The sequence below is a fragment of the Tenrec ecaudatus genome, chromosome 10, assembly GCF_050624435.1.
Source record: "Tenrec ecaudatus isolate mTenEca1 chromosome 10, mTenEca1.hap1, whole genome shotgun sequence".
NCBI classification, from domain to species: Eukaryota; Metazoa; Chordata; class Mammalia; order Afrosoricida; family Tenrecidae; genus Tenrec; species Tenrec ecaudatus.
The window spans coordinates 19,123,508-19,139,765 of NC_134539.1; the positions used below are offsets into that span (position 1 = coordinate 19,123,508).

The 16,258-nt window shown below is 41.1% G+C and overlaps 2 protein-coding genes across 3 annotated transcripts in view; one reads left to right on the forward strand and one right to left on the reverse strand.

The window, feature by feature from the left end:
* The window catches only part of DENND4C (DENN domain containing 4C), a 109,582-nt gene that overhangs the window by 45,682 nt on the left and 47,642 nt on the right, over nt 1-16,258 (forward strand). For both annotated transcript variants that reach the window (XM_075559979.1, XM_075559980.1), the window contains exons 9-17: nt 2,482-2,540; nt 3,224-3,368; nt 4,431-4,606; nt 11,271-11,371; nt 11,664-11,882; nt 12,696-12,841; nt 13,911-13,946; nt 14,037-14,167; nt 16,012-16,144. In XM_075559979.1, coding sequence (XP_075416094.1) covers nt 2,482-2,540; nt 3,224-3,368; nt 4,431-4,606; nt 11,271-11,371; nt 11,664-11,882; nt 12,696-12,841; nt 13,911-13,946; nt 14,037-14,167; nt 16,012-16,144 — 1,146 coding nt within the window. The remainder of the gene's footprint in view (nt 1-2,481; nt 2,541-3,223; nt 3,369-4,430; nt 4,607-11,270; nt 11,372-11,663; nt 11,883-12,695; nt 12,842-13,910; nt 13,947-14,036; nt 14,168-16,011; nt 16,145-16,258) is intronic.
* On the reverse strand, nt 8,582-8,884 carry LOC142457825 (small ubiquitin-related modifier 1-like). The gene has a single exon (XM_075558924.1). It carries the CDS (start codon nt 8,882-8,884, stop codon nt 8,582-8,584), a length of 303 nt encoding a protein of 100 aa, XP_075415039.1.

Sequence of the window (16,258 nt, forward strand, 5' to 3'; positions counted from 1 at the left end):
TAAAGTACTTGAATTTCCCATTTTTATTTCTTTGCTCAGCATTCTTTTGTGCTGATTTTGAGACCTTACCCAGAACTGCAATAATTATTGCCTATGTTTCATGGCATTATTGTGAGTAGTCCATACTTGGCCTTTCTGTCATTGATTCTGAAAATGCAAGCCCAGAATTATGGGCATACTCTTAATATTGGAGCACCTAATAAATATTGAATCTGAAATGTGTGGTAGTTGGGGTAAAAGGGTGAAGTGGTCTATTTCTGGTTTAGGACCAGTTTCCTTGTTTTCCAAACACCAGTAGAACTTAGGCCAACTCACTATCACTGAGTACAGTGCGGACGTGTGCAGGCCTAAACCCGCTCAAAGTCATGCCTGCTGATTGCGTGCATGGATGTGGTAGCGGTGTCAGGGAGCCATAGAAATTTGTAAATGGCTGCTCTTTATATGGTATTTTCCTGGGCCAGAAACAATTTACTAACTGGCAGTGGGCCATGGACTGGCATTTTTTAGTACCACTGATCTATAGGGGAAGGCTATTTAAATTTTGTTTCCTGGAACATAATAAACATATGTAATATGGAAGGATTAAGTCAAATACTGTTAATTTTGACCGAACTCAGCACAAGCCTCGGCACATAGGAAGCAATTGCCAAGTGCATTCCAGCCTGTTAAGGAAATGAATTTGAGGCTTTTAAAAAGCAGTAATTTGACTAATTTTAAACAGCTGTGTTTTAACCAGTGAATTGAGTGAACATTTATTTGAATTAACCATTTGGTTAAAAGAACTAATAAACACCTCTGGGGAGATACATCCGACAGAGCTACACAAGCACACCACTTGTGACAACATGCACATGTTTTGAAAATATATTTGTGAAATAGATCTATGTGCCTATATTTATAGGTTTAGTATTAAGGTAGCAGAAGGACATTGGACCTCCACTCAAGTACTGTCTTCTATTAAATTGGTGTTCTATGATGCTCACCTTCCCGACACAACCGCTGAAGACAAAGTGGGTGAATTAGCAAATGTGGTGAAGAAAGCTGATGGTGCCCGGCTATCAAAAGATATAGCATCTGGGGTCTTAAAAGCTTGAGAGTAAACAAGCGGCCATCTCGCTCAGAAGCAACAAAGCCCACATGGAAGAACGCACCAGCCTGTGTGATCGAGTGGTCCTGAAGGGATCAGTTATCAGGCATCAAAGAACAAAAAATCATATCATTGGCTGCACACCTCCATGATAGGATCGCTGAAGACAAATGGGAGCATAAGCAAATGTGGCGAAGAAAGCTGATGGTGCCCGGCTATCAAAAGAGATAGTGTCTGGGGTCTTAAAGACTTGAAGGTGAACAAGTGGCCATTTAGCTCAGAAGCAACAAAGCCCACATGGAAGAACACACCAGCCTGTGTGATCACTAGGTGCTGAAGCGATTAGTTATCAGGCATCAAAGAACAAAAAATAACATCATTGGCTGCACACCTCCATGATAGGATCGCTGAGGACAAATGCGTGCATAAGCAAATGTGACGAAGGAAGCTGATGGTGCCCGTGTAGCGTCTGGGGTCTTAAAGGCTTGAAGGTAAACAAGTGGCCATCTAGCTCAGAAGCAACAAAGCCTACATGGAAGAAGCAAGCCAGTCTGTGCAATCACGAGGTGTCGAAGGAATCTACGTGTGAGGCATAATCAGAACAAAAAATCTTACCATAGTGAATGAGAGGGGGAGTGCAGAGTGGAGACCCAAAGCCCATTTGTAGGCCACTGGAGATCCCCTTGCAGAGGGGTCTAGGGGAGGAGATGAGCCAGTCAAGGACAACATTCCTCTAGTTCCTCAATGCTTCCTCCCCACTATCATGATCTGAATTCTACTTTGCAAGTCTGGCTAGACCAGAGGATGTACACTGATACAGATAGGAACTAGAAACACAGGGAATCCAGGGCAGATGATCCCTTTAGGGCCAGTGATGTGAGTGGCGATACTGGGAGGGAGAGGGAGAGTGGGTTGGAAAGAGGGAACCGATTACAAGGATCTACATGTGACCTCCTCTCTGGGGGACTGAGAGCAGAAAAGTGGGTGAAGGGAGACATCGGACAGGGCAAGATAGGACAAAGTAATAATTTATAAATTATCAAGGGCTCATGAGGGAGGGGGGATCAGGGAGGGAGGGGAAAAATGAGGACCTGATGCAAAGGGCTTAAGTGGAGAGCAAATGTTTTGAAAATGATGAGGGCAATGAACGTACAGATGTGCTTTACACTATTGATATATGTATGGATTGTGATAAGAGTTGTATGAGCCCCTAATTAAAACAATTAAAAATAAAGTACATGATTTTATATTTACCCAGTTTAAAAAAAAAGAAAATATATCTGTGTACATATTAAACTGGTTTCCATTTTACCCTTCCCCCCCTGTTTTATCCTTGATCCCAATATTTTCACTTCAAAATTGATTTGTTTCTTTTTTTCCCCTCCCCTTTGAAGTTATCAGTCCATGATGCATTGATATTATCCCAACCAGTTTCTACACCTTTGCCACTAAGGTAATTAAGGGCATGTAAATGACTTGTTTATTCACTTGGAGCAGAATGCTTGTAAGAGCTTGCGGGATGTGAGTAATGATGTCACGTGCTGCACAAGTTGTGTGAGGGCGGCCTGAGAGCTGCCTGGTGATGAGGCCCTCACTATGGGGCACACCAAGGACGCTGCAGGGGTGGCTGGAGGGAGGACTCCCGTCGTCTGCCTCTCACCCTCGCCCACCCGTTTAGTTCAGAAGTATGCCTGCTACTCAAATTGTTGGTTGAATGAGTGAATTTTCCAGCTTGGCTTGTTGGGAGGACCAGGGAATCTGTAGTATAACTGGAGTGTGGAGTGCTTTGTAGATTACTAGAAAGTGTCGTATAAATAAATATACATCATAAATATAATACTATATAATGTATTATATAATCTTAACGTACAATATGTTATTTCATTGGAAGAATTTATTTAGCTAATTCTTCTTTGTCTGAACATTACTAAAATTTGAGAATTGGCTGTGATTTAAGTAAAGTTTCTCTTTAACCTCCCCTTCTAGCTTATTAAATATTAATTTTCAGTGGTAGCTAAGTCAGAACTTGAAAGTAATACTAGGTTTTTAATCCCTTAATACATAGAAAATAATGAGAACATCTTAAAAATGCCTTAAAAATAGCTCAACCATCTTTTTTTCTCTGCTTTTTTCTAGTGGAGCCGACTTTAGCACCCTGTTAATGAACTTGGGTCCTGAAAATTGCGCAACCCTGCTGCTCTTTGTTTTACTGGAAAGTAAAATTTTGCTTCATTCTCTGCGGCCGGCTGTGCTGACCGGCGTTGCCGAAGCGGTTGTAGCTGTAAGTACGGAATTTTCCTTTGGTTTTTTTTTTTCCCTTTGGGTTTATCATTACTGAGGATTTTCACGCAGGGAAATTTCTGCCAAGAAAGCAAATTTGAAAATCCTCAGCCCAGCAACAGTTTAATAGAAATGTAACGGAGTGGCAAAGATAAATAAAAGTAAAAGACAACAAAGATGGTTTTTCTTTGAGGGAAATGTCCATTGCAGACTTGGCACATTTTCTTGTTCGTCAGCGCATGGTCTCTGCATGCTTAATCATCCAACTCGTGAATATGGCGACTGCATTCAGCAAGGGGCTTTGGCAGATTTCAGTTACCCTAAATTATGCAATTAAAATATTTGGTTAATTTTTCTCACTTTAACTTGCAGTCATTTTTGAGCCAGGTAATACTTTAAAAAGATGCAGAACACTGGCCTCCTGCTGTCCTCCTAGCAGCACATTACCTGGAGGTTGGCGCAGGGTAGGGGCGGCGTTTTCTCTAGGCCTTTGCTTCAAGTGCCGCTTCTGTTTGAAACATTCTTGTCCCATCGAGCCCTTGACTCAGTCCCTGCCTGCCCTCCGTCAGCCTTCAGTTGAGCTGTACTCCCTGATGATGCTGCCCTGCTGTCCATATTTCAGGGCTGCCTGCTTTTCTCTCCTTTTTTCCTTCCAGAAAATGCTTACCATTTTCTGACAGTGTCTTTTTGTTACCTCTTGTGTTTGTTTTCTGTTTCTTCCTGCGAGACTAAGTTCCACAGGCCAAATCGTGGTCACCACCTTTGTGTAAATAGTTTTATGGGAACATAGCCCACACTCACAATGGCAGAGATGAATAGTTGCATGAGGGACGGGCTGGCCTACGAACCGAAACTATGCACTGTCTTTTGTAGGAGAAAAACAAGCAGCCACATGTGTGCTGCCCATCATGGTAGACGATAAGTTACATGAGGGCAGGGGTTTTTTGTGTGTGTGTGTGTGTGTGTGTGTGTGCACCATTGGTTAGACCAGGAGCTTGGCACATGGTATGTGTTCATTGACAGTTTACATTTGGGCTAATTTGTGAAACTTTTTTGTCCCCAGATGATCTTTCCGTTTCAGTGGCAGTGCCCATACATCCCCCTGTGTCCCCTCTCCCTGGCGGGCGTGCTCAGTGCGCCTCTGCCCTTCATAGTGGGCGTGGACTCCAGATACTTCGACCTCCATGACCCTCCGCAAGATGTGGTTTGCATCGACTTGGATACAAACATGGTATATATGTAAGTTGGTCCTTTTTGTATTACCTCCTCCTTGTATATTTTTTCCCACATAGGGTTGCAGCTTTTCCTTAAAACCATCGAGAAGTTACTATTTTTGAAAGTTGTTCATCAGTCTTCACCTTTAACACAACACTTAGCAACCATCGCAGTTGTCAAACTCCAGGAAAATTGTAAGCTTTGAAGAAAAGGGGGAGAAAAAAGCGCATCTTCTTCAATAGTGTAGTACTTTATGTTGGGATAATACTTGGGGTGCAGTGGGATAATTGAACACATCTTTTAGAGCTATACAGGTGGTAGGCTTTCTGGGTATGATTCAAACCCATATTGTAAGATTAAAAAAAATAGGTCTGTAAAATGATCTCTTAATTTAAAAAAAAGTCTACCTGTTTGAGATAAAATTTAGGTACAATATAGAGTGATCTCCTACCCTCTACTTAGTGGGAAAGTTCCAGTTATCTAGTGGTGCTATAATGGAAATAGCACAAATGGTTGGCTTTCACCCATGGGAATATATTTTCTCACAGTTGCGGTTAGGTGCCATCGAATTGGGACCAATCTATAGCGACCCTATACTCAACCAAACACGGCCTGGTCCTGTGCCCGCATCCCCTTGGCCTTGCTCCTCTGCTGGATCCATTGCTGCAGCCCCCGCCCCCGCCCATAGCTCTGCTCGAGAGCCTTCTTGATTTTCACTGCCCCTGCACTTTCCCAAGCTTGATGTCCTCAGGGACTGAGAAGCCCTCTCACAGGAGGCACTCACTGGCTTTCTCTCTGTAACTGGTTTCTTGGCTCCCTGGAGAGCTTGTGGCTTTGCATCTATTTAAGATAAAGCCTACCCTGTCCCAGTAACGTAACATGGCAACAACGGGTGGCTGCTAATCACAGTATCGGCATTTAAACCACCAGCCACTTGAAGATTTCCCGCTCCTGTAAAGAGTTACCCTCTTAAGCCCATAGGGGCAGTTCTGCCCTGTCCCATATGGTTGCCATGAGCAGGAACTGACTCGGTGAGAAAGAGTGTAAACCAAGAGGCAAACAGGAAAGGATATACTATCCCAGGGCGTCAGGGTTGTGCCGACCTGTATGCCGAGCAAATAATCTTAGAAGTTGGACTTTACCAGGCACATTAACAACCTGCACTGTGGGCATGACACAGCTGGCTTGCTGAAAGCAAAGAGGACCAGAAGCTGAGAAAGACTACAGAATACAACTCAGTGTAAAGAAAACCAAATCCTGGCACACTCCTTCCCCAACATGATGAACAGACAAGATCGACACTGTCAGGGACTCGTTTGGTTCCCTTGGGCCCGTGAGCGGTGGTGAGCGCAGCCGCGCAGACAGCACACAGTGTGTGTTGCGTGGGCCGAGCTGCGCGAGACCTATTCAAGTGCTCGAGAGCAAGGAAAGTCATGCTTAAGTGACTGAGGTAGACCTGGCCTCAGTCATAGTCCTTTTCAAAGGCCTCGCGTGTGTGTGAAAGCTGAAGCATGAGAAAGGAAGACTAGAGAAGAATTGGTGCATTTGATTTATCGTGTTGCTGAAGAACATTGGAAGTACGTGGACTACCAGAAGAGCCAGTCACGTAACCGGACTCTGGAGGAAGGACAGCCAGAGTGCTCCTCAGGAGTGGGGGAACTGAACTCTTGTCTCCCACGCTTCGGACGTGATATTGGGGGGGCTGACAACATGCTTGGTGGAGGGTCAGCCCAAAGGAGGAAGTCCCTTAAGGAGATGGAATGACACCGTGGCTGTGACGATGGGTTCAATCATGGTAACTGTGATGGGTGCTGAACGGGCCAGTGTTGTGTTCAGTTGTACACAGGGTTGCTATGAGCTAGACTGACTTGCCAGCACCTGTCAACACCAGCACGAAGCTGTCCATTTTAGGGTTGACTGCCTGCTGAAAATTTGTATTTTAATAAGACCCCCCAGGTGATTCTTAGGTATATATCAGGGGATCTATAAGCTTCCCCTAAGGATCTTGTAAAAATCTACAGTCTGAGATGATATATTTGGGGTGGAAAAGCAAATTCTTAGGAGCAGAACCAGAAGGAATGAAGCGTACAACTTTCCTCTAGTTCTTTAATGATTCCCCCCCCCACCCCCCACTATTATGACCCCAATTCTACCTTACAAATCTGACTAGACCAAAGCCTGTACACAGGTACAGTTAAGAACTGGAAACACAGGGAATCCAGGACAGATAAATCCCTCAGGACCAGTATTGAGAGTAACCATACCAAGAGGGTAAGGGAAGGTGAAGGAAGAAAGGGGGAACTGATCACAATGATTTACATGTAACCCCCTTGCAGAGGGACAGACAAAAGAAAAATGGGTGAAGGGAGACAGTGGTTGATGTAAGACATGGGAAAACATTTTTATAAATGATCAAGGGTTCATGAGGGAAGGAGAGGAGAGGAGGGGGGAGGGGGGAAATGAGCTGATACCAAGGGCTCAAGTAGAAAGAAAATGTTTTGAAAATTATGATGTTAACACATGTACAAATGTCCTCGACACAGTGGGTGTACATATGGATTGTGATGAGCTTTAAAGCTCCCAATAAAATGATTAAAAAGAAAACTTGAGTCACAGTTTATGTTTACTGGAAGTGGTAAATATGTCAGGCACATATAACTGAGAATCCGAAGAGTAATGGACAACAGTAACGAGACGCAGGTTTGGATGGACAGAAGAGCCGTACTGCCTGTAAAGCACCTCCTTCCATACCCCCCAAACAGAAGCAATACTGAAAATTCCCTTGTGTTGGCGCCAACTTTCCGGTCCTGACCTCTCTTGCTCTGTTTGAGAGTAGCAGAAAATGAGAATTTGGGGCCCAAATGGTCACAGCAGTAGAATTAATTGGGAAATTATGCCCAAATGAATGAAAAGAATGGCGTAAAGAAGGAAGACATGCTTGCTCTCACTTAAACACCAGTTCTAAAAGGGGTCTCACAGTGCATGTTGAAATTGTAAAGTCCCAGGAGCTTCCTTGACTTAGAAAAGTTGGAAAAATCTCCTATCTTTTAATATATTTTGCATCAACTTTTTGTAGCACACTCATAGATTAATGGTCAGGAGGTAGAGGATCACTTTCCTACATTTAATATGTTGAGTTTGTACATATTGAGGAACTTCTGGATTACTTAGGATCTTTTTTTTATGTTTTAGGCATTTTATTTATTTCTATACAATTGAAAATAAGATGAACATTAATATGGTTTTTACAAATATTTTTGTTTATTTTAATGAAACTGATACAGACAATGTCCATTTAAAACCCATTCCCAGGCCAAAAAGCACAAATAAAATAAAAAAGAACAGTGTTCTGTTGAATACACTTCTGCCTGAACAGCTTTGTTAATTGCTAATGTAATTTAGAACTTTTCTGGGATCTTCTGACAAGATTTTCATCTCCATCTAAAACGCGTTGTCTCTTCAGTGAAGCCATCTTTGGAGCTCGTCAGTACTCTCCATTTGTCACCATGACTCCAATGGGAGCGGCCTCTTCTTTCGGTCCAGACTCTCAGATTTTCAGAGTAGCTTCTAAAGTTAAGGAACGGTAATTTTCCCACAGTTCTGTTCTCTGAAAACCCTCTATCTCCCACTGAAAGTCACAGTCCAGGAGGAAAGCAATCAAATGCTAGAAGGTCAGGGTCAATTGGAAAGTCATTATGAACACTTGCAATGGCCGGTCTTATTCATCCCACAAGCCTGCAAATGCACAGCTCTGGACAAGGGTCCTCTCTGTGCACACGTCATTTTTAAGAAGAGGACATTATGAAGGGGCTGAGGTTGGATCACCAAAAGTCAGCACAGTGAGAAAATGTTACTGAACACTGAGCAGTAGGATTGAAATGCCAGATGTTTGCAAGAGAGGCGTCAGTTTTCAATTTGGTTTTGAACACTACATTACAAAAGAACTATTTTTAAAAATAAAAAAGGATTAAGGGAAAAGAAAAAAAATTAAAAGAATATCTAAACTGTTGAATGACACCCCGTTTGTTCCTGATAAACTTCAATCACATCTTCCTCCATTCCCAATTCTTTTGGAGTGTGATTATCAGCAATTCTCTGACCTTCAAAGAGAAACCTGAGTAAATTCATTGGAACTCCCTGTCTTTGACAGCATGATTCTTTGAGTTTTTTGAGATGTGTTGTCATTTTCACCTTGAAGTGGATCTCACTGCTGTCCTGTCCAATGACTTTGAGTTTGATGTATTCGCCTTCTTTCTTATCCCCCAAGTCTTCAGTTGAAGGTTTTGTCTTCTGGTCAGACATGGTGACGCTGGCCTCGCCCCGGGGATCTCTGCACTGCAGCGACCTCGGCCCAGCAGACTCTCGCTCTGGGGTTTACAAACCCATCAGGCTCCCCGACAGCACCACACCGCGGCCGATTACTTAGGATCTTATAACTCAGATGTTTCCCTATTTTATTTTCCAAGTGTGGCAGGTACCTGATCTGTTGTCAATCTGAGATAGGGGTGAGGGGTGAAGTTAAGCCTTGTCAGTCAGGTCGCTGCTTGATCACCTCACTTGGAGGCAGTAGAGGTAAAGAGCTCATTGGAGGCAGAACACATGCTCACTCCCTGCGAGGTGTATTTGCCGACAAGATATGGAGCAACTCTAGAGCCCTGGAGCTGGAGGAGCCACTTGGAGACCCCTGCCAGCGCTGAGATACCTCTACTGCCACTGGATCTTCCTGCATTTGGTGTCATTGCATATGTTTCGTGAGTCTGAAGAGGACTTTATAGATTGGTATTAGGCATATGAGTTGATATTGGACTGATGGAATTGATCTGGACTGGACTGGGATGTTTTCTCCATTTTCAGTTGCTCTTGTATGTAAAGCTCTTTCTTACACACATGAGTGTACTCTGATTTGTTTCTCTCGTCTACTCAGACAAACATACCAAGTTACACAATATTATAGAGTTACTTAAATTCTCCCAACTTAAAATAATTTATATAACATTTCTGTTGATGAAAATACTATTTAAAAAATAATTTTGAACAGTTTTCCCCGAGTAATCCCTCCCGCCGTCCCTTTAACTCAAGAAATGGGTTTGGGACTCATTTGACTCTTTTCCTATAAATTAACACATATAATTCTATAAGGAATTTTTATTAGGAGTTCAAGATTCCAAGGACCACCATATTTAACATGATAGGGTGTTACAAACCCAGTGGTTTGTATTATGTAAATTGACGGTAGGGTCTTAATTTCCTTTATGAAGGATGTTGGAATTTCCATTCATGTTATAGTATAACCTTGGATAACTGGTGGAGGACTCAGTGGTTTAATGGTGGCGTGTTGGACTTTCTGAAGATTTTGATAAATGCTGGGTCGAGCGAATCTATTAAAAACCAATTGCAGCTAAGTGAGTGCTGACTCGGCACAGTCTGTGTTTGTAGACTGGGGTTTTCAAGGGTGGGAGTTTTGGAAGTTGATCTCCAGGCATTTTTTCCAAGGTGCCTCTTATGAATGTGATCTGCAACCTAATTTAGGAAGTTCTAGTGAACAGCCTTTCATATTCAAGCCTTGGGAAAGGGCAGTGTGAATCAATATGTACTTTGATTAATGTAAGGAGTTTATCTTTCCTTACATAGAATCCATTATCATTTGGGGCACAACAAAATTTTTAGAGTAGGTATTTTGGAGTTGCCGGTCAATTTGATTAGACACTTAAAATATAATTGTAAAATATAACTTTTTAAAATTAAATAATTTAGTGGGTTGGAAAGGGGGAACTGATTACAAGGATCCACATGTGACCTCTCTCCTGGGAGAAGGACAGCAGAGAAGGGGGGAAGGGAGACTCCGGATAGGGCAAGATATGACAAAATAAAGAGGTATAAATTACCAAGGGCACATGAGGGAGGGGAAAGGGGAGGGAGGGGAAAAAAAAAAAGAGGACCTGATGCAAGGGGCTTAAGTGGAGAGCAAATGCCTTGAGAATGATTGGGGCAGGGAATGTATGGATGTGCTTTATACAATTGATGTATGTATATGTATGAGTGGTGATAAGAGTTGTATGAGTCCCTAATAAAATGTAAAAAAAGAAAAGAGGAGAAAAAAATGATTAGGGCAAAGACTGTACAGATGTGCTTTATACAATTGATGTATGTATATGTATGAACTGTGATAAGAATTGTATGAGCCCCTATTAAATTGTTAAAATTAAAAAAAAATTAAATAATTTTATTGGGGGCTCTTACATCTCATCACAATCCATACATTCATCCCTCGTGTCAAGCACTTTGTACATATGCCGCCATCATCATTTTCAAAGCATTTTATTTCTACTTGAGCCTGTTATATTAGCTCCTCATTTTCCCCGCTCCTTCCCTCCCTCATAAACCCTTGGTAGGTTATAGATTATTATTTTCATATCTACATCGCCCTCTGTTGCCCTGCCCCACTTTTCCGTTGTTCGTTTCCCTGGGATTTTAGTATTGGTCATAGCTCCCAAAATCAAAAATTAGAATGAGGTGTCCAAATTTAATGGAGTTTGAGTGAAACCAAAAGAGAACTTCCTTGAAAATCACTTTTTCAGGCTGTGCATATTAATTGTAACTTCAGGAAAGAAAGACAATCTGTTGGCATAAGAATTTTGTTGAATACAAACAGATTTTTTAAAAAATCAATTATGTTCTTATTTAACAGATCTGATGAAAAGAAGAGCATGAACTGGAAACAGCTTCCCAAAAAGCCATGCAAAAATCTCCTTGGCTCCTTAAAGAAATTATATCCCCAGCTATGCTCAGGTAAATGTGAGGGAAAAGGAATATTTTTAATGAAAGAATGTGTGTGATTAAGGTCCTCATACAAACTTAAAACCTAGCTTTAGTTTATTTAAAAGAAGTCTCATCATGATAACAAAAATTCTAAGAAGAAATTAGTGTTGTGCTTCCTGATCTTGAAGTGTGTTCTTTGGCACTTTGAAGCCCCTGCCAATGAACTCTCTGAGCCTACGAGGAGAGGAATTTCTAGAAGCCGTAGGCTTTGTTTTGCGTCTGTGAATATAATTCCATTTTCACCTCCTCCTTCATTTATCAGTTCACCAGAAAACCCAAGAAGGTTCAGCAGTGGAGATGGCTCCAATCGAGGCAGATTTCTCCTGGCAGAAGAAGATGACCCAGCTCGAGATGGAAATTCAAGAGGCATTTTTACGTTTCATGGCTTCGATTTTAAAAGGATATAGAACATTTCTCCGACCAATCACAGAGGCGCCCTCAAATAAAGCCACAGCGGCTGATTCATTGTTTGACCGACAGGGTGAGTGGTGAGGGAAATGCAATTGTTTTTATCAAAGTGAAAATATTTTCCACCTGGTTTTGCTACCAAGAAATACTCACCATGGACGTTTCTTAGAAATGCACTTAGAAATGTATTAAATTATGATATATGTAAGGGGGCTTCAAAATGTTTGTGCAAAAAATTCCATTTCATTTTGATCTTTATATTTTCCATCAACTTTTTGAAGCTCCTTCCCCATAGTATTTAGGGAGCTCTGGTGGCACCGTAGTTAAGCACTCAGCTGCTGTTAACAGGTCAGCAGTTCAAACCCACCTGTTGTCTTAGGAAGAAACCCAGGATGAGCTGCTTGAAGCTCACGTGGCGGGTGTAACCTGAGATGGAAGGACAGAAAAGGGGAAGGAAAAAAAAGATGAGTGATGTTTTTTAGTGCGAGAGTAAAGGTCCATTTGCATTGACTGATTCCCATTTTCTCTTCTTAAAAGGCATGCTCATTGGACTGGGGAACATTGGCAGGGAGCGTTTAAAAGTTGGAAACAGTTCACAGCTGGGTAAAGAAGACTTGAGTTGGTGGCAGAAATGTCCTAGGGTTGCTAGTGGTGGATGAAGGTATCAGTGAGCCTCGTGGTGAGGGGCTCTGGCTCACTGGTGCGCAGCCTCGCTTCAGAAGCAGGAGGCAGCAGATCCAAGCAGGGACTGCTGTTTATTGGAAACTTCTATTTGCTATCAGCTCTTTGAATGCTCTCGCATACATGTCAGTGCGTTTTATATACGTATGAAATACAACATCTTGTTCCACTCTAACATTTGAATTGTGATTTTGTTTTTCTCTAGGATTTTTAAAAAGTCGCGATCGTGCCTATACAAAATTCTATACCCTTTTATCTAAAACACAGATATTTATTCGTTTCATTGAAGAGTGCAGTTTTGTAAGTGATAAAGATACGGGACTGGCATTTTTCGATGACTGCATAGAAAAGGTAACGTCTGTTCTGTACACCTGTATTAAGGGGGAAAATCTTACACGTAAGCGGCGATGAGTGAAGATAGAGGGGTGTATATGTGTGTGCATGCCCTCATGAGTATATATATATATATTACTTATTCTGACTCGGGATTTAGTATAAAAATCCCCCTCCCCGCCCTTTTTTTTAGTTTTCTGTTACCTAATTTTTACCATGCACCATGCATCGCTGTTTTCTTTTCCTTTGAATTTCACTTTGGTTCTGTAACCCTCGCTTACTAAGCACATTTTATTGAGCCTCCCAAGCCTAGCTATTGTATATTTTATCTAAATGAATAAGACTAGTAGTTGATGTAAAAGACCGCTCTCCTGGGTACTGGAAAGCCTGCAGCTGCTCTTTTGTTTTAAAGTCTCTCCAAATACCTTTGCCTCTGCTGCTTTAATTCTGACGAGAGTAGTTGGGGATATGTTACATTTGAAACTGACTCTTCGCTCCTAATGTACTTTAGATGTTGATTCTTAATAGTGATGAGGCACGTTTTCTTCTCCTTTTGTAACAGGGCTCTTAAGTTTTGCTAAGTGGATCATGAGCCATTATTAATGCAACAATCTATAAAACTTGAGACTAATATCTAAGAAAGCTTTGAGTGCTTACTGATTTTCCAGTATGACCTAGCACTCCTGGGCTGTCTCTAAGGTGATAGCATTTTTGTTGATTTATAAAATAGATATTGCCACTGTCCCCCAGGTGGAGGTGAAGCTTATAGAAAATTTCAGTCACTAAAGCAGGAGTTTAAAAGCATTTAGAAGAAGAGCATTTGAGAAGCCAGTATCCTTGTGAGTGACCCTCTTTTGTTTGCGAAGCTGGATTTACAAAAGAATCTAAGTAAACTGTTTTCTGTCCTCTAGTCATTGGAAATATGTTGTAGTCTGATAGTATGGGCCCCAAAGAGACTGCGAAATAGTTTGTGTTTACATGGTCTTAAAGAAGGATGGGATTTTTGTTTATAAGTCGAGTTTTAAGATAAAAAATCTGTTAAGTGACCGTGGATATTTTCATTACGAATCTCTCTTCTTTTTCCTAGTTGTTCCCTGATAAAGGCACAGAAAAAACAGATAAGGTATTTTTTTTCTCCTCTAAGACTGGTGTTACAATTTCAGAATGAGATGTCACTCTTTGCCAACTCATCAGAGAAAATAATTGTTTTTAGGCTGATTTTGATTTAGCAGAAGATCCTAAATTGATGGAGTTAGATGACTCACAGAAGAGCGAGCACACGGTCTTCATAACGCCACCAGAGCCACCTGCCGAGGACGGGAAGGACACCCCACCTACGTACAGGTAGCAGGGACTTGTTCTGAGGGCAGCGGAGACTCGCCTGTAGTAGTTCATTCCGTTACCCTTTGTGATTATTAGTAAACGTGTACGTACATAATTTCAAAAGTTGTTTTCACCCTTTAGTCAGTGAATGAATGAATGTAGGACAGTGTTTCATGGATTTGGTAAAATTAGAATTGGACAGCCTTGTTGGTGGGGAAGCAACATGTCAATCATTATTGATTTTTATTTAATCATTTTAATGTTTCAAAATGTCAAGCCCGAGGAAGAAGGAAAAAAATTCTAGAGAGCATGAAGTTCTGGATTAGTAAACTATCACAGAAAATTTAAAATAGAGGGCCAGAAATTGTAGATATTATAGAAAACTGAAAGTAGAGGACTAAGAAAAAACAAGATAGAGGGATTTAGATGGAAATCTTTTGAGAACTTAAAATGGAATTGATTTTTTATGATGAAAATAATATAGTGTAGTAAATATAGAAAATCAAATGAAAGAAAAAACTGAAAACATGCCATTTTAACAATGTATCTTAACAGTAAAATATAAATCCTTTTATTTATGCAATAGTATGTTTATGACACTTCCGTATGAGTTCATCTTGTGTATTCTTTGTAAGTTTTGCTTTCCCTTCATGGTCTAAGCATTTCTCCATGTCAGTAAGTGTTTTTCTGCCACACATTTTCCGTGACTACGCTGCCTGCATTTGCGGTGATTTGTTTAGTCCTGCTGTTTGCATGTAGTTCTGATCTAGTCACGTCCGTGTGTATATGCACAGTTCTCTCCTAAGGCTGTGTTCCTGAGAGTAGACGTTAAGGGTCAGAGGGAATGCGAAATACAGGCCTTCCACAAATACAGAGCTAATTTACAGTATCACCAGGACAGGGAGAGAGTAGCGAAATTAAATACGATTGGCTTATTTAGGTAGTAATTTAAGTACTATTTTGATTTCATGTTTTACTAAACATTTCATTTTACTTTGCCGACTATAAATTGAAATCCACATGTTGACAAATAGGGAAAAGCAATGTCTCCTAGAATAAAATTGGCCACAAGAAATTACTAGGTGTTTTTCAGGAACAAGTTCTGTCTATACTATGAGGAAGGTAGGCTCAGCTTTTCTAGAATTTAACAAAATGGTGTAAGCATTTTTACCTCAGTTGCTCAGATTGAGGACAGCGGATGCGAATAGTGGGGACATGTCTATAAGAATAACCTTCCTGAAAATAATTGGACAGTGATGACAATCATTTTAATCGTCTTTGGTAAACATTGACCTTAGCAAACGCTGTTACTGGGTTCTCATCCTAAGAAATTAAGCAGAGGTATTTACAAAACTATGGACAAAGAATTAAGAAATAGCACCAAAGTATTTAACACTGAGGAATCGATTAAATTGTGGTATGTCTCTAAAGTTGAATTATTACGGATATTTTCCTTCTAATGCTAATGCAAGGTAATCTTATGAAGAAAAGTTACAATTACAGCCTGTCCTCGCTGTTATTTATTAAATATCAGTTGTCATTTAATACTTGGGTTCTGTTGAAAGAGTTAATTCCTCTGTTAAGTAAGACCTTGGGTGTTTTGTTTCCAGGGTTGGCTGACAGTAAAGCAATGGGGTGGGTGGGGGGTGGGACACAGTCATAAATGGGGTGATGAGGAGCCAAGTTTCCTACACGAGTCATCTGTGTATGTTTCATCCACTTAAATATTTGAAGGGGGAAAATGCTTTCCTATATAAGGGTTTTGGGGAGTGATGCTAGGTCCCGTATGAGGCATAGAAATACCAAAGAGTGTGAAGAGTTGATGCATTTTAAATCAGCAGTTCTATTTTTGCTTTTTATTTTAGTTACAAATACTTTCCAACACTGGACCTTAAGCTTTTTGACAGACCACAGGAGTTGAAACTTTGTTTTAGTAGACATGCTGCTGGAAATAGCGTTACAAACAGTCCCGCTCTCATGGCTAAGAGAACTAAACAGGTCAGATGCTATTTGTCTTCATGCGTGGTAATGTAAAATACGAATGTGTGTATGTACTACACGGCTCAAGGTTAGAATGGTCACCCTCAGCAACCATGTGAAGACCAGCTACAG

What these genes read in the sequence shown, in the direction of transcription:
- LOC142457825 (XM_075558924.1), bottom strand. Translation starts at nt 8,884, where the DNA reads ATGTCTGACCAGAAGACAAAACCTTCAACTGAAGACTTGGGGGATAAG.